Below are 20,886 nucleotides of genomic sequence, written 5' to 3' on the forward strand. Positions count from 1 at the left end.
ACTCACTGTATCGAGAATCTCCTTCGACCCCTCATATTCTCTCTGAGCTTGCGGCTAGTAATTTGTGAAAACGGAGGATAAAGATAGATGATGTTTGCTAACTTTTTCATGTTCGTCCTAAACTCTGCTATAGTCACCGTCTGGTATATTCGCCGTTTGGTATATTCACTGTCTGGTATCTTATCTTACCCGCTGTAAGCCATACACGTCTCCTTATAAAATTTATCATGAACACCTCACTCTACGTGATCAATGTTCAAAGCTGTCGTGAACAAACCATACATTTCGACGCGTTGTCAACATTTATTATTACTAAAATACTCCGACATGCATAGAATTGAACTGAACACGTTAATCATCTCAATGTCCACCGCTGGAACATCACTCTCTCATCCACTCCCCCTGTGCACTTTAAAAGGCACATAAAAGGGACATTGTCGCGTTGTCGCACATTTTAACGCCTTTTCTACTTTGATGGGGCGACAATGCGGCAACGCCACATATTTTGACCTTAAAAAAAATAAAAAAAGATTATTCAAAGCGCGACAATGCGACAAATACCAAAATGTTGCGTTGTCGCGCTTTGGTTTTTTCTGATACGTTTTGCTTGTATTTATAATGGCGACAATGCTGCAATGTCCCTTCTAGGAATCCATACTTAAGAGAGTATTACATCTGGATATTCACAACTTAGCGTGTTCAGTGTTTTGCTTGTTATTTAGCGACGCACTCGGCAATATTCCAGTTATGTGACGGTGGCTTGTAAATAGTCTGGACCAGACACATCATTCACCCAGATCCACGTTGTCGCCTCTCACAACAAGCATGGGTTGCTGGGAACCAGTTCTACCCGGCAATCCAAAACTTCGGTGTGACGCCGATTTGTTCAGTGTTTCAGTTTTACCACAGCGTGTCAGTTTAATGTTGGGGGTAAGCGTAAGGTTGCCTATGTATGGTAATGATTAGACTAACATTTAGTCTCTGAAATCTTATATTACACAATATCCTTCTTGACTCTAAAATAAAAAAAATATTTCCCCATGCTGATTATGCTGTCGAATAGAGCTAGCTTGAGCTGGCTAGACTTGCTTTTGTATGCGTTTCTAGATTTTTTATTTCATAAAATAAATATGTTCCACTGTCATGGTGCAGGGCTAGGTAATGATAGATCATGGGTCTAACCAGGGATTGCTAGAGGACTACCTGTTGCCACACATCGGCGCCTTTGACCTCTGAGGTACCCGAACTCCCTTCAGATCTTCGCGGACCGCCTCCGTGGTCTAGTGGTAGAGCGTCCGCCCGGAGAGCAGAAGGTCCGGGTTCGATCCCCGGCCGCGTCATACCAAAAGACGTTAAAAGATGGTACTTGTTGTTACCCTGTCTTTAAGGGGCATTAAGGGGCTAAAACAAGGACTGGTCGGCTCGGAGTCAGTATACTGTGTCTGAGTGGAGTATTCATGTTAAAAAACCTGCGGCATGGTACCTCAGTGAGCTAGCACTATAAATCGGCATCAGTCCGGACTAGTACAAGCAGCCACACAAACACACACACGTACATGCACGTCGCTATATAAGTGCAATAATCTTGGACGCGACGTTAAACCCCATTTCACCTCACCTCAGATCTTCGCGCTAGAAAGAAATGTAATTCAAACTAACAACATTATTGTTAGTACCCATTATTTACCAATAAAGAGCAACAGGTACCTTTTAAAGCAGTTTACATTTTATTTACAAGTCGTTCAAAGTTATTTGACATGAAAATATGAATCATTCTTCGCTCCTGGTATGTTGTATATACACATGAGCTGAATTAATGTTTGTTCTACATCTTGATATTGTCTAAATATTGTAACTGTCATAACCATTTTCGTCTTGGTTTTCATTTAACGCCATTTCTAAAAAAAACATGTTTAAATGAGAATGATTCTTTTAAGATCGAAGATCGTGCCCACGTATGTAGAGTAAGTGAGAATGATACTGTATTATAAATGGAGTGCTATGTGCTATGTTGAAACATACGAGTGAGAGAATGAGTTGGGTTTACCGCCGCTTTGAACAGTATTTCAGTTATATCACGGCGTCTCAGCTTAATGTGCGTGGAAAGCCCGAAGTGGTGCAGGTCCTAAAAGTTTACTACTTTGGCGAAACCCACGAACACGAGTATGGTGCTGACAAACCTAGAAACAATCGGGGCGAATCGGGATTCGAACCCCGATCATACGTTTCTGGCGTGCCCAAGGGACGCAACTCTGCACACCTTGAAACATATGAGACTTCCACACTGGTCAAATATGACCTACAGGGAAATATCTGAAATATCTGAATCTTGCAAACACTCAAAAATACAATCTCATTACAATCGGAACTTTTGCCCCGATACCTATCTGTTTAAAGAGCGACATCGTATCTAAATCATACACGAAAAGATTTAATGAGATCGCACAAGATCTCGATTATAAATAACACTTAACACTCATCCTCTTGTCAATACAACACAAGGGATGTATCTCGTGGGAGAAGACTCCGGGATCCACAGGCAGATCATAGATATAACACACAGGCGCCTCGAACACAAGAATAACCCTTCCTCCCAGCCCTTACTGTAATGATATAGCACTAAATTAAGCAAGTCTAGATTTTCCACAGTTCAACACCCACCTCACCGGGGACTCCTTTTTAATTCAAATGGAGCTGTTTAATTCTATCAAAATTATATATTTTCAGAGACTAAGCTATACCCATTAAATCACGCCATATGTTAATTCGGTTACAAATCCGCCACATCAACACTCACTTGTACACAGATACCAGGCAGGTCATCCACAATCAGTCCATCAAAGATAACCCGAATGTATTGTCATATATGAGGATAACAATATTTGCGATAGGATAGTCCTTACGTAACAAAACACACAACTTCACGGATAACAACTTCACGTTTACTGCACTTAGCAACGTCTCCCTATGGTTTCCTACATCGTTATCAAGCTGGAGTGGATGACAGTGTAAGAATCTACATCGAAACGTCGCTACATGCAGTAAACCAGTTGTTATCCATAAAGTTGTATGTTTTCTTATTTCCTCACCAACTTCTAGAATGTCCTCAAGTCATTCACACTGTATATTGCTGCAGCTTGCAATTTATCAACTGGGTAAAACACGTAGCTTGAAAGCCCCTCTATACAACGCCCAAACTTAGCACTAAATTTCTCTCGCTCGTGACAGTAATTTGATTGGACGGCTATTTTTAGCGTCGTGCAATTTGAAACTATTCTTTGGCGAATGGGACCAGGGTATTTATCATGAGAAATATATAATGCACAACCGGGGTGTTATGTCACATACTCTGGATAGGAGAGGGTGTAATGTGACAAGCGCCCTCAACCAATATCTGGTGACGGCACCAGTAAAGACGAAGGCCACTGGTGCGATATACAGTTGAAACGTCGCAGGCGTTAAGTTGTATTCGCTCCTTCGCTTTTCATAGTGTTTCGTTTGAGCGTTGGTAATAATAATGATTATACACAAGTTTCAGGTCTTCATGACTTCACAGTGTCAAGTGCTGAGGCGAGAGCAGATGGATGTGCAGAGTTAGGAGGCGATGGAGATGGTCCTGAAGGTCGCGTTGTCCTCATCAATGAGGTCGTCTTTGTCCTCGTGCAACATCCCCGACGTGTCCAGCTCCCCTAGGTTCGTCAACCGGAACGTCCTGAACATTAACAACGCCTATAAGGGACAGCAGGGGTTGCTGATGACCTATTCTACCCTGTATCTTCACCGGTCGGTACAGTTAAAGGTACCGATTTGCATAGTAACTAATATTAAATCTTACGACATACATCCTTAACTATTCTAATTGAAAAGTTAGATGTCTATGCACTTGTTTCAATTACAAAAAAAGGAATACGGCCACACAACTTGTGTATCGAAGGAATTCCTGGCCCTAGTTGTAAACGAGGTCAAAGGTTACACTCACACAATGCTCCTCTTCTTCCGGCGGATATAGATGATGACGCTCATCGCGACGATGAGAAAGACGCCAACACAAGACACCACGACAGCCACTGTCAAGGTCACGTTGTCTGGCGAAGAAAGACATGTTAGAAACATTTTTTTCAAATGCACTAGTAACTTATTTATACCACTGCGATTGTTTGTATTCTGGCGACCAATTGGGAATGGGAAATGTATTATATCCAATCTCATTAAAATCAGATCTACCGCTAAACAAAGATCTGAGGACATCCCATTAGGGGTCACGTCAGGCAGACTTTGCTCGAACCAATGGATTGACCAATCAGAAGACAGCTTTCTCGTGCTTTACGACACTAATTTCAAATTGGTGACTTCGCTTCGAAACATATTCTGACAAATTCTCGATTACAAATATGAAACTTAAACAAAAGAACTCTGGACTGGATAATAGATGGTCTAGATTGTATGGATTCAGTCGTTAAACCTGTAACTATCGTTCGGAATAGTTAGTTCCCGTGTTAAAGATTTCGAGGTTGCATTATCAGAATTCACATTCCGAATGTAACTTTCATGATCTGGTAAGCGATGCTCTGATTGGTCGGATGATAGGTCGTTCTGACATGACCCCTAATGGGATGTCCTCAGACCTTTGTTTGGCGGTAGCGAGAACTGAGATCTGATTTTAATGAGATTGGTATTATATCAAGTTTTATACTTATTCCAATATTGCCTTTTTTGTATGTTTTTCACCCACAAGTTATGGGGTGTTTGAAAGCCCCCCCCCCCCCCCCCCCCTTAAATACGCCATAAAACTGCATCAGGTTTACATGTCACGAAATAGTATATATCTGGAGGACACAGTTAGCATCCAGGAAAGGCACGAGTTGGTCCATTCTCAACAGTGTCATTCCGGGATAAGCCGAATCTTCTTGCATGTTACGGAAAAGGACGAGTAATTACGAATGGAGATGACGAAATATTTTCCAATATCCGATTACATCGATAAAGATTACAAAATATTTTGGTGATGTATTTAATAGAAAATGATTGATGGGATCTGTGCGGAAGAGTAGGGAAAGTAACCAAATCTGTATAAAATCAAACAAGACAAGACATTTCCAAATAATTTAAGCATCTCTCACTGTCGCCTGTATTGCCGGGTTTGACGGCAGGGGGAAGGCAGTCCTGGAAGCAGCTGGAGTCGGTGACGTAGCTGCGGGTACCGACGATGACGGTCTTGGAACTGTGGACGAAGTTGCGGAAGCCGTGGAAGATGAGTTCGGACTGCCATGGGAAACTTGATTCAATGTAGGCTTCGAAGATGAGGCTCCCGCAGAGGTACTTCCTCTCTGATGATCAAATGAGTGAATATTGTCTTACGCTGGTTTTGGCAATGTTCCATCTATTTCACGGCAAGGCTGGGGGGACATTGCACTGATAACCCAGAATCGAGGGGTTAACGACTATAGTCCGTTTTAATCAAAATTAATCCCATAAGCGGCCAAATAAAAAATTAGTGAGGTGTGATTTGTTTAACCATGTGTTAAACGGTCTCCTCCCATTAGTAAGACAGCCCAGTTGTGAGACACGTTAAAACAACAATGTCATACCTGGTTGCACATGTTAATCAGGTAATTAACCCCTATCATGAAAATGGACTTGTCTTATTATAGACAAAAGAAATGACTCAAGATGCTTGATACCCTCTTTTACTTTATTTCATTCAACATTTTAATTCATCCATCCCTTAAATCCATTGTTTTAACATATTCGCCACTTAGAGTTCAGTTAAAGTTAATATCACAGTTCACATCACAGTTCACATCGAGGTTGTCACACTGACACAACCTTAATCCATCTTCAGAAGTTTGCCACCAGCATCCAAGAACTGGAGTGGTGTCTTGACACCCTGGGATAGCTGATCCTTCAGTCTGGAAAGTCGATTGTCAATCTCCTTGTACACACGCTTTCTTGCTGGTGGAGCTGCACCTAGGTCTAACTGAGATAGCTTGGTCTTCTCAGATTTCTCAATCTTCTTGATGATCTCGATGAACGTGTAGAGATTAGGATGACGATGATTCAGTGATGCATTGAGGCGACTGTGGAAACCCTCCAGGTTGTTGTTGGTCCTTGGGCCGAATGTCTGGTGATGGTTCCACAGCGAAAGAGGGAATGTGGCTTCATAATCCACCCAGTTTGTGACTATGTAGTCGTTGAATTCGTCAGCATTTGGTACATCGGGAGACTGGTTCATGGAGTCAATCCATGCATCCTGAACCTGTTGAAGAGGCAGCAGAGGCAAGGCAGCAGCTCGTCGGATCCACTGTTCCACAAGGGGGTTATCTCTGTATCCAACAGCAAGACCAAGCTCCTGTGTTTTCCGCCAAATCGCCTGGGTAAAGTGGAAGAAACACCCCTTGATGTCTGAACCTTGAAACTCTGTCCGGAGGGCTCTAATGGCAGCAACTTCAAAGTCCACCTGGAATGTCTCTGGGTTGAATGGTTGGTTCAGTAGATGTTGGATGTGGACCTTCAACTGAGCAAAGAGGCGTTGGTAAGTTGTAGTCCGACGATCAGGCATCAATGCGTAGACTAGGGGATAGGTAATGCTTCCTTTCCGTGCATGCAGTATGTAAAGCTGATTCCAAAGATCTGGGCAGGCGGAGAAAGTAACATCCATGTAGACAATGGAAGCTGACTGGAGGACTCTAAGCTGATCATCAGTTGCAAATACCAGCATCTTGTCTTCTTCACCGTCGGCAAAAAGCAGAAACCGCTCACCATCATGGGTCTCTCTCCAGGGTGCTGCAATGTCGACTTCAGCTCTGGTTTGGGGGAGTTTCGGGATCGTGTGACTGCGGTGTCTGTACATGGCGCTGCCGACTGAGCTGAAGGAGGGAAATATAGCTGCAGCCTCCGGATCATGTCTCAAGACATCGTCGTTGTAGAGGGCTGGCATAGGAGTGGTTGGTTCTTCTCTTGCTCTCTTCCTTAAGCTGCCAAGGAACTGGATTCTGCTGGTGTCTTCTGGTGGGTGGTTGTGTACAGTGAAATTTCTAACAATGCCAATGCATGTCTTAACGGTACATCGCCAATGAGTACCAGTTTGTCTTACTTTGTTCTTGTAGTGGAGATATCCCTGAAAGAGGACTTGGAGAGTACCTCTTTGACTGGTAATGAACTCAACCTGCTGCAAACCTGCCATGATTGTGCATGAAATGTTCACAGACTAGGGGAAATATATATGTGTAATAAGTAAGTTTTAACAAAACATGCATCTCAACTTTTTGAGTAAGCTCCTACTAGCACCTAACTCATTGGCCTACTCTTATTAATTAATCTGCTAATAATAGGCTGTGACCATTGTTAAGTGTGTAGACTGGCTGGTTTGTTTAATTAATCCAACCTACTCCACTGTCTTACAATGGGTGTCTCACTAATGGGATTTAACCTGTTAAACAGTTTTTCAGTTACCGTATTTCCTCTATTAGACGCCCGGGCTTCTATTTATTTCGGACAAGCCTTTGACCCGGCGTCAATTAGAGGCCCGGCGTCTATTGGAGGCCTGGCTTCTATTAATACCCCCATTTCACTATGACCACGAATTTAGGTCCCAAAAAGGGATCATTAATTGTATCAATTGATCGACCCGGCGTCTATTAGAGGCCCGGCTTCTATTTTTTGCACTGAACAATTGACCCGGCTTCTATTAGAGTCCCGACGTCTAATAGAGGAAATACGGTATATGACAGCGTGTCGGTTGTGTAACAGCGAGGCGTTTTGTTGGTTTGTTGTTTAACGTCGCACTCAGCAATATTACAGCTATATGATGGCGGTCTGTAAATAATCGAGCCTGGACGAGACAATCCGATGATTGACATCATGAGCATCGATCTACGCAATTGGGATACAATGACATGCATCAGCCAAGACAGTGAGCCTGACCATCCGATCCCGTCAGTCGCCTGTTACGGCAAACTGGAGACCTGTTCCCTTCCGGATCTTCACGGGTCAACAGGATACGTCTTAATATGGGAATAATAACACATACATGTATCACATGGTCAAGTAAATGTGGCAGAAATATTACTGACGTGACTTTAAATTTTAACTCACTCACTCGGGAATTAAACATACGGGGGCATATATATGGTATTGTTGTTTTTTGTGTCTTTTGTTTATATTGTTTCTTGCTGAACGCCGCATTCAGCAATATTCCAACTATATGACGCCAGTCTTTAAAAAATCAAGTCTGGACCACACAATCCAGTGATAGACATCATGAGCATCGAATAACGCAATTGGGATACGATGACATGCATTATCCAAATCACTGAGCCTGACCACCCGATCCCCTTAGTCGCTTCTTACGAAGAGCATGAGTTGCTGAAGGCCAATTCTAACCCGGATCTTCACGGCGAGGTTATGGCATTGTCAAAGGGGAATGTCGAGCTGACATGACTAATTTCCTTGCCTCAGATCACCCGAGTCAAATATAAAGCAGGTCTGTATATCTGAGCGAACTTTCTGTTAAAGCATGTCCCAAAATATGAATGACATTTACGTTAAGAAATTACGTTTTTGACATGTAAAGCACGTGTTTAACACTGCGACAGTCGCGATTGTTACCAACTAGACAGGCCATCTGAGGAGGAAGATCACTAAACAAGTGCTTAAGTGAACAGTGTCCAAACAAAATGCAAGGGACAAATTCAAGAACCTAAATTCTCGCTAATTACTATTAAGTTAGATGATGAAACCAGATTTGCTGGAGCCTCTGTGTCTGAGACAAATTCTAAGGCTGATATTAGTAAGTTGCATGCATGGAAACAGGGTTTAGCTTCACCTACCCTTCACAAGCACCTGCGACAATCCACAACTGCACTTGGCGTTGACGCTGTTGACAATGACGTCAACCAGGTCCCGCTGTTTCTGTTTGTTTGACTGGAAGTCCTCGCAGTTGGCATTTGTGAGTTTAAACTGGACCCTGTTTCCGTAGCCCGTGGTACAGTTGTTGGGCTGACCGACGGTAAGGGGGGCCAAGATGAAGCATCCTGGATCTTTGATGTCATCACCCAAGCATGTGCACCTGCTGAAGCTAATGTGCGATCTTCCTCTCAACAAACTGTGAACGGAACAGTGCTTGTTAACAAAACATCAATGACATAATTGGTGAGATAATGCGTAGTAAAACTGGTTGAACTTAAACAGAAACGACACTATAAGTTAGTGAATGAGTGAGTGAGTGAGTGAGTTGGGTTTAACGCTGCTTTGAACTGTAACCCAGCTTATCACGGTGTCTCAGCTTGATGTTGAGGAAAGCCCAAGTCATGCAGATAAGCATGGGTTGCTGAAGATTCTAAACCGGATCAGCGAGACGTCTTAATACGGGAGATAGTTATATGGTTATACAACTTCTTTATTACAATGACGAGAGGAAGGTCGGTGGTTAGATCTAACCAAACCAAAAGACGTAAATAAATGGTACTTGTTGTTACTCTGCTTGGCACTCGGAATTTAGGGTTAAAAGAAGGACTAGCAGGTGTGGAGTCGGCATAATGTGTCTGAGTCGGAATTCCATGTTAAACTGCGGTATGGTATCTCAGTTGGCTAGCACTCTACAACCGACATACTATGTACTCTCGCATCTTTCCGGGGCAAGGGAGTTAACTGACTATATAAATCCAGTTTCAATCCTTGCCGAACAAGACTTCTATGTCCCTCCTATTGACCAATCAGATTCCACCTCTCATCACACTCCGGCGCACGGAACTCTGGGTAGGAGAGTGACCTCTCATATCACTTGAATTTGCTTCAAACAAAATGGCGGCGCCCAGTGAAGACGATCTCATCGATAATCAAGATCTATATTGTAATAAAACGGGTCTTACTTCGCGAAGTACATCAAATCACGTGAGCACCTTGATTAAAAACATGAAAGGATTTGGAAAATATCTGTTGACGGTACACATGCTTTGCAAATCCTGCAATCGACCGAAATCTGCACTGCAGTTCACGAACCGGATGTTGATTTCATTACGCGATTTTGATTGGACTATGCATAGACTCATTAGTGCTACAGTTGTTATACTTCTAGTGAAAGGCAACAAGCACTCACTGACTTCACATAAAATAAGGATTATGTTGTTGAATCAGAACAATCTCTAAAATGATAGCGTACTTGCCTTGGCTTAACAGTGAAGATCCTCTTGGTCTGTTGGGGTACTAGGTTCTCCAAGATGTCCTTGTGGATACTGTCCTCTGTTGTGCGCACTATGAAGGAGTCCAGCAGTCCATGTATCTGATTGATGGGGATGTGCTCGGTGTAGTTTTTGAGCCATTTGGAGTTGTTGTATAAGGCAACTGCCACTGACGATTCGTTGGCTGTGTGGTTGCGTTTCTGGAGGAGGAAGAATAACGTGAGTGAGTGAGTGAGTTAAAATTTTACGCCGCTTTTAGCAATATTCCAGCAATATCACGCCGGGGGACACCGCAAATGGGCTTCACACATTGTACCTATGTCGGGAATCGAACCCGGGTCTTCGGCGTGACGAGCGAACGCTTTAACAACTAGGCTACCCGACCGCCCCAGGAAGCATAACGATACATGGTGTCTTAGACCCCCAAAAGATCACTGCATAATTCCATCACTGAAATAATAGTTATTCTTAGATGAGTACATATTCATTCTAAAAAAAGGTTTATAAAGTCGACATTAGCAGTCGAGCGAAAAAATGTTTTGCTCCAAAGAATTCTTGAACAATTTTTGGTTGTTCCTCATCGGGCCTGCGTCTATTAGACTCTGTTGCTGTGATTACCGGCTGTTTATAAGAGTGATTGAGTATGTTTTTACGCAGCGTTTAGCAATATTCCAGCAATATCACGGCGGGGTGGTGACACTAGAAATGGGATTCACGCATTGTACCTATGTTGGGAATCGAACCCGGGCCTTCGGCGAGACGAGGAACCTCTTAAACCACAAGCAACCCAGCCGACCCATTGACTATAAGAATGAATACCCGGTACAGCGCGAAAGTTATACACGAGTAACATTCCGATCACGTTGACGAATGTATACAGTATTAACATTACCAGAAAGTAATGCACTACAAAGAGACCGTTCCCATCCATTTCTTCATTTTTGCCAAATCGTTTGTGGAAGAGTGTCTCTTTAGATTTGCCGTCAAACACCACGAGGGAGTAGTCGTCCAGGGTCATGTTGGGCCCTGTGGAAATCAGGATAATGATTAATGGTCTCAACAAACTGGCACCACGAGCATAGTGAGTGAGTGAGTGAGTTGGGTTTAACGCCGCTTTTAACAGTATTCCAGTCATATCGCGGCGTGTCAGCTTAATGTGGGAGGAAAGCCCGAAGTGGTGCAGGTTTTAGACGTTTACCACTTCGGTGAAACCCACGAGCACGGGTATGGTGCTGACAAACCTAGAAACATAATTGGGGCGAACCGGGATTCGAACCCACAATCATAGGTTTCTGGCGTGCCCAAGGGACGCAACTCTGCACAGCGAATCGCGGCGCCTTAGACGACTGGGCCACCCGTGCCCCCACCACGAGCATAAGTTAGTTAGTTATTTTATTTTTATCCGATGATTGACATCACTGTTAAAACAAAGGATCCGCTGGTCTAGGGGGAGGCTGATCCAGTGTCCTGGTTCCCAAACACTGTGGATTGTCGCTCATGCTATCATTCTCTGGTTTATCCGTCCAGGCTTAGTCATGTACAGTCCTTGGGTATTGATGACTGTGGCCTTAAATAACATTCATTAACTTAATATTCCCGTTATTCATAGCAGTGAGGAAAGCATTCATAGCATGTTTGATGGTTAACGCCAGTAATATGGACCGGACAAACCAGTGATTGATATCGTGAGGAACGTCCCACGCATTAGGGGTATGATGACACACAATCAACAAATTTGGGCACCCAATCTGACCACCCGATCCAGTTTGTCGCCCCTTACGACAGGCATAGTTTCTGGGGACCAGTTCTAACCCCGAATCACCAGCATGGTAAAGTATCTGACACAACGAAGAACACATAAAATAGATTACGATATTACCTTTTAGTTCTATAAATGAGTTGTTGACACCATTCTGAACAAGAAGGCTGACTTCGTTGATAACGGGGTTTTGGGGGAACGGTGCAACAGTAGCCGAGGACGTTGATGGAGATGACGCTGTCACAGGCACAGTGTTGGTATATCCCGAGGAACTAGATGACTCTTCAGTTCCAGATGTTTCTGTTGGTCCATGTTCTGTAGTAGCAACAGGCTTACTGGGGGGATGTGAAGATGGCAACGTTGGTTGTTTGGAAGAAGCTGTTATTCGTGGTGATGTAGGCTGTGTTGACGCTGATGATGACTGTGAGGTTGGTTGTTGTTTTGTAGAAGCTGAAGTTGGTGGTGTTGTACGCTTTGAGGACGCTGATGGTGACTGCGAGGTTGGGTGTTGTTTTGTAAAAGCTGAACTTGGTTGTGTTGTACGCTTTGAGGACGCTGATGATGACTGCGAGGTTGGGTGTTGTTTTGAAGAAGCTGAACTTGGTGGTGTTGTACGCTTTGAGGACGCTGATGATGACTGCGAGGTTGGGTGTTGTTTTGTAAAAGCTGAAGTTGGTTGTGTTGTACGCTTTGAGGACGCTGATGGTGACTGCGAGGTTGGGTGTTGTTTTGTAAAAGCTGAACTTGGTTGTGTTGTACGCTTTGAGGACGCTGATGGTGACTGCGATTTAGGGTGTTGTTTTGTAAAAGCTGAACTTGGTTGTGTTGTACGCTTTGAGGACGCTGATGGTGACTGCGAAGTTGGGTGTTGTTTTGTAGAAGCTGAACTTGGTTGTGTTGTACGCTTTGAGGACGCTGATGGTGACTGCGAGGTTGGGTGTTGTTTTGTAAAAGCTGAACTTGGTTGTGTTGTACGCTTTGAGGACGCTGATGATGACTGCGAGGTTGGTTCTTCTGTAGAAGCTGAACCTTTGTGAGGGGAATCATCCTGTTCATCTTCTAACTCGTCAACACTGTCAGCTCCCTCAGATTCAGCAACATCAGTAGGGCAAGCATTCTCCTCCCACTTCGTGGATAATGTCAGAGTATATGATGAGCCACACCAACTGACCGAGAGACTCTTGTTGTCAACGGAAACAATATCAACCAAAACAGTGTCTGGTTCGAGAGCGTAGGTCCGAGAATCTGAATAGTTAAATGTATAAATTACACCATCAATGACAGTTCCACGTTCCAACAGTACAATGGCCCACGGTTGATGGTCATCCAGCAACTCCCCTAGTGCAATGTCACATATGGCGTACGTCCGGTTCCGGTTAGGGTCTTCATGCAGTGCGACATGGTGCTCGGAGGACACCGACATCAACTTTATACTGTATTGAGATATTGCAAGAGGCTGCGCTGGAAGGGATATTTCAACAAACCCTTGACGGTTCGCATCAAGAGCCCAGAGTTTGAATTCACTGATGCAAGGACTGTCCTCTGAGAAACAGTGTTTTGTGTGGCAGCAGGACACAAGAACACAGAGATACAGTCCGAGGTGGAAATACAGATTGGTGTATGTCATCTCTGTAGATTACTGAAACGAAAGATCATATACGGATTTGCACCGGCGTTCCTCAATGGCTAGCTTGTTTTGTTCGTTTGTTTGTTGTTTAACGCAACACTCAGCAATATTTCAGCTATATGAAGACGGTCTGTAAGTATTCGGGTCTTGACCAGAAAAGCCAGTGATTGGCATCATGAGCAACGATCTACGCAATCGGGATACGATGACATGCATCGGCCAAGTCATCAAGCATGACCACCCGATGCCGTAAGTCGCCTCTTACGACAACATGGGTTGTTGTAGACCAAGGCTAGAAATCAAGGGTAATTTTAACTACTAACAATTACAACCACAATATATACAGTGCTGTGACTACATGATGTGTTCCTTAGCCATCCTTGGAAGGTGGGGTAGTCCAGTAGTTAAGGCTCTGCCCGCGAAGACCCGGGTTCGATTCCCCACGCGGGTAAGATGTGTGAAGACCCTTTCCCGTGTCCCCGCTGTGATATTGCTTGAATAGTGCATGAAACGGCGTAAACACAAATTTACAATCCCATGATGCAGATTTGCTGACTTCTTTTGACGTGATATGGTGGTCTAACACGCCCACTGTGTTCCATATGTTCAGTAGACCCTGCGAGGAATCGGGTGGTCATCCTGTCTGATTAGTTACAGTCTGATATTAAGTTGTGGACATGTACCAAAAGTCTGATCTTAGAGGTGAGGTGAGGTGAAATGGGGTTTAACGTCGCGTCCAAGATTATTGCACTTATATAGCGACGTGCATGTACGTGTGTGTGTTTGTGTGGCTGCTTGTACTAGTCCGGACTGATGCCGATTTATAGTGCTAGCTCACTGAGATACCATGCCGCAGTTTAACATGAATACCCGACCAGTCCTTGTTTTAGCCCCTTAATGCCGAGCGCCAGACAGGGTAACAACAAGTACCATCTTTTAACGTCTTTTGGTATGACGCGGCCGGGGATCGAACCCCGAATCTCCGCTCTCCGGGCGGACGCTCTACCACGAGACCACGGAGGCGGTCCTGATCTTAGAGCTCAATACTGCTACACAAAGCGGTAACGAGAACCAAGATTTGATTATAATGAGAGTGTACCTTACAAAACAAGGTGTATACTGTCTATAAAAACCATTGAAACAACCAGGCCTGTTGTAGTTAGCTCTAACGCAAGCATGGGAAACACAGCCTCAGTCTGAGTCCCAAAGCCGCAGAATCCCCGTTCGGTGTGCCTAGCTCTTTGTAGTTTGAGGAGCACTTCCCGAGGTAAAGGCGTTAACTGACTTAAAAAGTCCAGTTTCCACTTGGGAACAGGGGCGGTCGGGGTAACCTTGTGGTTAAAGCGTTCGCTCGTCACGCCGAAGGCTCGGGTTCGATTCCCGACATGGGTACAATGTGTGAAGCACATTTCTGGTGTCCCCCGCCGTGATATTGCTGGAATATTGCTAAAAACGGCGTAAAACCATACTTACTCACTCACTCACTCGGGAAGACATTTGAGGAGTGGTTTACTTATTCCAGCTAGGGCCCCCAACCACAAATCGGTCTAAGCTCTACAACTGTTGGATATTGTTATGCTCCAATATGTTTCATAAATTGTTTTTAAATATGACATTGCATAAATAACTAAATTGTGTATATATAAACTTGGTCTCGTCGCTATATGGCTGAAATAATGCCGATGCGACCTTAAATTTTAACTCACTCACTCTATATAACTGTTGAAACTCCCAATCATAAACATGACATCTGATTGTCGTGGCGGTTATACCCTTTATTTTGTTTGTTGTTTAACCCCGAACTCAGCAATTATTGCAGCTTTATGACGCATGTCTGTAAATAATTGAATCTGGGCAAATTGATATCTTGAGCAGAGATCCAAGCCGTCAAGGTACGATGACACGTAATTAACCGAGCCAGACCATCCGATCCATTTGGTCGCATCTCAGTGTAGGTTGCTGGGAATCTGTTCATGGAATCCCCAAGGGGGGTATCCCTAAGTGAAACGGGACCAGGCCACATGTACTAACCACCCGATCAACATTGTCGTCGGATCTTAAAACAAGCATGGGGCGGTTGGGTAGCCGAGTGGTTAAAGCGTTGGCTCGTCACGCCGAAGACTCGGGTTCGATTCCCGACATGGGTACAATGTGTGGAGCCAAATTTCTGGTGTCCCCCGCCGTGATATTGCTTGAATATTGTAAGAGCGGCGTAAAACCATACTCACTCGCTCTTCTTGGTGTGGGATTAACTCAATTTAACAATAGTTTCAGGGATTTCAAAATTTATCTTGATTATGTAAACGCATCATGCCAATGATTCATTAATCCAGTTAGATCCATCTCACGCACTCACTCACTAAAACAAGCATGTAATAAGTGGTACCTCTTCCGCTCCGGATTCCGTGTATAGAAGCTGAATATGACCCATCTAATAATGGCATTACGAACATGGGGCAGTCGGGTAGCCTAGTGGTTAAAGCGTTCGCTCGTCACGCCGATCAGGTTCGATTTCCGACATGGGTACAATGTGTGAAGCCCATTTCTGGTGTCCCCCGCCGTGATATTGCTAAAAGCGGCATAAAACCATACTCACTCACTCACTATTACGAACATAGGGAGACCAGATATGTCGACATATTGCAGATAAACATGATAACGGTCGTCAGTGTTGGAGAGAAGCTTTAGTGTAGATTCATTCAATATTAGTCCTGTTTCGGGGCCGAAAGAACAAATATTCGTTCACTTGATGATATCAATATCGTATTAAAGAAGAAACATAAATATTAACGTCCAGTTAGTAATATAAATCATCATGTAAACATACGACTAAAAATATTTACCTTTGTGATCTTCCACGTGCCTAATGTATAAGATAACATTCCCTTCTGAACTTAGCCCTGACTAATTGTCCTTGTTATCAGATTGCGCGGTGATCCTGGCGAGGGGTCCAGATTGATAATAAGTTTCATATCACATGTATTAAGTAGCTCGCCTCTTATGATCATCCACGGGCAGATATGAGACAGGTTTCATATTTAGTAAGGGATGTAATCTAGGAAGGGTGCATGGAACACATCTAAAAAAATAAGGAAGTTTTGTCACAATTACGCATGGTCAGTTGTTAGGAAAAGATCCGTAAACCATGAGTACTATATCTGTATACGTCTGTGTACTACGCCAGGAACTGTGAACGTTTGTGTTCTACGTCTGGAAGTGTGAACGTTTGTGTACTACGTCAGTAAGGATGAACATTTGTGTACTACGTCAGGAAGTGTGAACGTTTGTGTACTACGTCAGTGAGGATGAACATTTTTGTACTACGTCAGGAAGTGTGAACGGTTGTGCACTACGTCAGGAAGTGTGAACGTTTGTGTATTACGTCAGTAATGGTGAACGTTTGTGTACTAGGGGCGCGTTGCAAGCGACGAATCGCTTAGAGAAAGCAAATTCATCGCTCAACCCGGCGTCTGCAATAGTTCGAAGCGCTTGCGCACTCTTCCAAAATGACTGCACAACTACCGCTTGGTTGCCTTGACGTTTGTTTGTTTGTTGTTTAACGCCGCACTCAGCAATCTTCCAGCTATATGACGGCGGTTTGTAAATAATTGAGTATGGACCAGACAATCCAGTGATTGACATCATGAGCATCTATCCACGTAATTGGGATACGATGACTTGCATCAACCATCAACCATGTCATCGAGCCTGACGATCCGCGTAATGAAGAACGTTATAGAAGAGGCTCGATGACGAGCTGATGAAATTTATGACTACTTTGAAGATGTGGAGCAGACAGAGGATGATGGGGTGTTAGCTACCTTTGCTCATTTTCTCGTTGATCCAGTCAAGAATTCCTTGTTCCGCTGTCAAAGTAAGCCGCCATTTTGGTTTGAGAACGAAGCGACCTTAGTCAGCGATTGTTTCGCTTGCATGCGGCTGAAAGTAAGCGCACTGTTGTAAGGCGAATCGCTGTACATCGCTTACAAGCGATTGGCGCTTTGCAACGCACCTAGGTCACGAACTGTAAACGTTTGTGTATTACGTCAGGAATTGTAAACGTTTGTGCACTACGTCAAGAAGTGTGAACGGTTGTGCACTACGTCAGGAAGTGTGAACGGTTGTGCACTACGTCAGGAAGTGTGAACGTTTGTGTATTACGTCAGTAACGGTGAACGTCTGTGTACTAGGTCACGAACTGTAAACGTTTGTGCATTACGTCAGGAAATGTGAACGGTTGTGCACTACGTCAGGAATTGTGAACGTTTGTGTATTACGTCAGTAATGGTGAACGTTTGTGTACTATGTCAGGAATTGTAAACGTTTGTGCACTACGTCAGGAAGTGTGAACGGTTGTGCACTACGTCAGGAAGTGTAAACGATTGTGCACTACGTCAGGAAGTGTGAACGGTTGTGCACTACGACATCTTATAAAGTAGCCCAGGACGAAATGTATCCCTGCCCTGATAACAGTGACCATGTTGTGACACTCGGCCAGCACTGGGGTGAAGCCATACTGGAATTGGATTCACGAGTTTCTCTAGTTCACGTGACTAACAACTACACCAAACTTTCTCGCGGCAGTCGTGATCTCATACAGACGCTGCTCCACTAATAGGAATTCCTCAGGCGTTGTACGAATACAATGGAGGAAGGATCGGTCGGAAAGCAGTTTACAGTGAAATCATACAATACCACTACTCCTTTGATTCCCGAGGTATTACATAGCTAACGGAATAAGCCGAGTGAAGCCGAATGTGTGCAGCCAGTGCATCATATTCCTCAACGCATGTAGATCTTGGAGTCAGAGGGATCTGTTAATATTTGATCTTGGAGTCAGATGGCTGTGTTCAAGTTCGACAGAAGTCAGATGGCTGTGTTCAAGTTTAACAGAAGTCAGATGGCTGTGTTCAAGTTTAACAGAAGTCAGATGGCTGTGTTCAAGTTTGACATTGAAGTCAGATGGTTGTGTCCAAGTTTGACATTGAAGTCAGATGGCTGTGTTCAAGTTTGACAGAAGTCAGATGGTTGTGTTCAAGTTTGACAGTGAAGTCAGATGGCTGTGTTCAAGTTTGACAGAAGTCAGATGGCTGTGTTCAAGTTTGACAGAAGTCAGATGGCTGTGTTCAAGTTTGACAGAAGTCAGATGGTTGTGTTCAAGTTTGACAGTAAAGTCAGATGGCTGTGTTCAAGTTTGACATTGAAGTCAGATAGCTGTGTTCAAGTTTGACAGTGAAGTGAGATGGCTGTGTTCAAGTTTGACAGTGAAGTCAGATGGCTGTGTTCAAGTTTGACAGAAGTCAGATGGCTGTGTTCAAGTTTGACAGAAGTCAGATGGTTGTGTTCAAGTTTGACATTGAAGTCAGATTGGCTGTGTTCAAGTTTGACATTGAAGTCAGATGGCTGTGTTCAAGTTTGACAGAAGTCAGATGGTTGTGTTCAAGTTTGACAGAAGTCAGATGGCCGTGTTCAAGTTTGACAGAAGTCAGATGGCTGTGTTCAAGTTTGACCTTGAAGTCAGATGGCTGTGTTCAAGTTTGACAGAAGTCAGATGGCTGTGTTCAAGTTTGACATTGGAGTCAGATGGTTGTGTTCAAGTTTGACATTGGAGTCAGATGGCTGTGTTCAAGTTTGACATTGGAGTGAGATGGCTGTGTTCAAGTTTGACATTGAAGTGAGATGGTTGTGTTCAAGTTTGACATTAAAGTGAGATGGTTGTGTTCAAGTTTGACATTGAAGTGAGATGGTTGTGTTCAAGTTTGACATTGGAGTCAGATGGTTGTGTTCAAGTTTGACATTGAAGTCAGATGGTTGTGTTCAAGTTTGACATTGAAGTCAGATGGTTGTATTCAAGTTTGACATTAAAGTGAGATGGTTGTGTTCAAGTTTGACATTGGAGTGAGATGGCTGTGTTCAAGTTTGACATTGGAGTGAGATGGCTGTGTTCAAGTTTGACATTGGAGTCAGATGGTTGTGTTCAAGTTTGACATTGAAGTCAGATGGTTGTGTTCAAGTTTGACATTGAAGTCAGATGGTTGTGTTCAAGTTTGACATTGAAGTGAGATGGTTGTGTTCAAGTTTGACCTTGAAGTGAGATGGTTGTGTTCAAGTTTGACCTTGGAGTCAGATGGTTGTACCGTGTGTGTTCATGTTTGACCTTAGGTAAGGCGAGGTGGCAGAATGATGTTCAGGGTTGTGCAACTCGCCTTCAAGATCATTTCACATCTATAGTGGTGTGCATGCTCTTGTGTGTGGCTGTTTGTACGAGTCCAGACTAATGCAGGTTTTATAGTTCTAGGCCACCGAGATACCATGCCTCAGTTTAAAATGGATACCCCACTCGGACACATTACACCGACTCCAAGTACTTCTATTAACCCCTTAAGGCTTAGTGCCAAGCAAGGTAACAAGCACCATATTTTGATATCTTTTGGTATGATACAGTTAGGGGTTTGAACCCCCAACCTTCCGCTTTCCGGGCAGACTCTCTATCCACCACACAATGGATCTTGAAGTCAGATAAACGTTGTCTTTTTGTGGTTGGTGTCAGATGAAAGTGTTCATGTTTGATGTTTGGGTCAGAATGATTGTGTCCATGTTTGATGTTGAAGTCGAATGAATGTGTCCTTGTTCGATCCTGGAGTCAAATCACTGTGTTATGTTTTATCTTTGGATCAGATGACTGTGTTGAATATAGGTGTGTGATCATGAGTGTTCATGAATACAAATATGTGCTGGAGGTGAAACACAATAATACCACCAGGCTACACATGACACATATCTTTGATGGCTTCAGTCCATACCAGCTTACACAAACCCCAATCAAACAAGTTGCTTTCTTTGTAGTACAGTTCTTGGTTAAATGCAAGTGTGCTTTTTCACTAATTTCTAGCACCACCTTGTAGATACTGATTATCAAATATTTTTTCATCCATGGCTTTCGAGGCGGTTGGGCAGCCTAGTGGTTAAATTGTTCAGTTGTCACGCTGAAGACCCGGGTTCGGTTCGCCACATGGGTACAATGTGTGAAGCCCATTTCTGATGTCCCCTGGCATGATATTGCTGGAATATTGCTAAAAGTGACGTAAAACCATACTCACTCACTCACCACTCCTTATGTTTCAAAACATGTATGTCAAGATGTTGTCTCAGTTCCTGCTACTTGTTCTATTGGGGGCGGTTGGGTAGCCTAGTGGTTAAAGCGTTCGCTCGTCACGCCGAAGACCCGGGTTCGAATCACGACATGGGTTCAATGTGTGAAGCCCATTTCTGGTGTCCCCTGCCGTGATATTACTGGAATATTGCTAAAAGAGGCGTAAAAC

The 20,886-nt window shown here is 43.8% G+C and overlaps 1 protein-coding gene across 1 annotated transcript; it reads right to left on the bottom strand.

Annotated features, from left to right (window-relative positions):
• Positions 1–1,708: 1,708 nt before the first annotated feature.
• Positions 1,709–16,487, bottom strand: LOC124118817. The gene is made up of 8 exons (XM_046481111.2): positions 16,408–16,487; positions 12,058–13,576; positions 11,071–11,204; positions 10,164–10,378; positions 8,829–9,103; positions 5,121–5,327; positions 3,980–4,085; positions 1,709–3,712 (listed from the first exon to the last, which is right to left on the bottom strand). The coding sequence occupies exons 2-8, from the start codon at positions 13,562–13,564 to the stop codon at positions 3,595–3,597; spliced, it is 2,562 nt and encodes an 853-aa protein (XP_046337067.2). The 5' UTR covers positions 13,565–13,576; positions 16,408–16,487; the 3' UTR covers positions 1,709–3,594.
• Positions 16,488–20,886: the final 4,399 nt, after the last annotated feature.

Source organism: Haliotis rufescens, unplaced genomic scaffold, assembly GCF_023055435.1.
Source record: "Haliotis rufescens isolate VD_foot unplaced genomic scaffold, xgHalRufe1.0.p SCAF_3, whole genome shotgun sequence".
Lineage (NCBI taxonomy): Eukaryota > Metazoa > Mollusca > Gastropoda > Lepetellida > Haliotidae > Haliotis > Haliotis rufescens.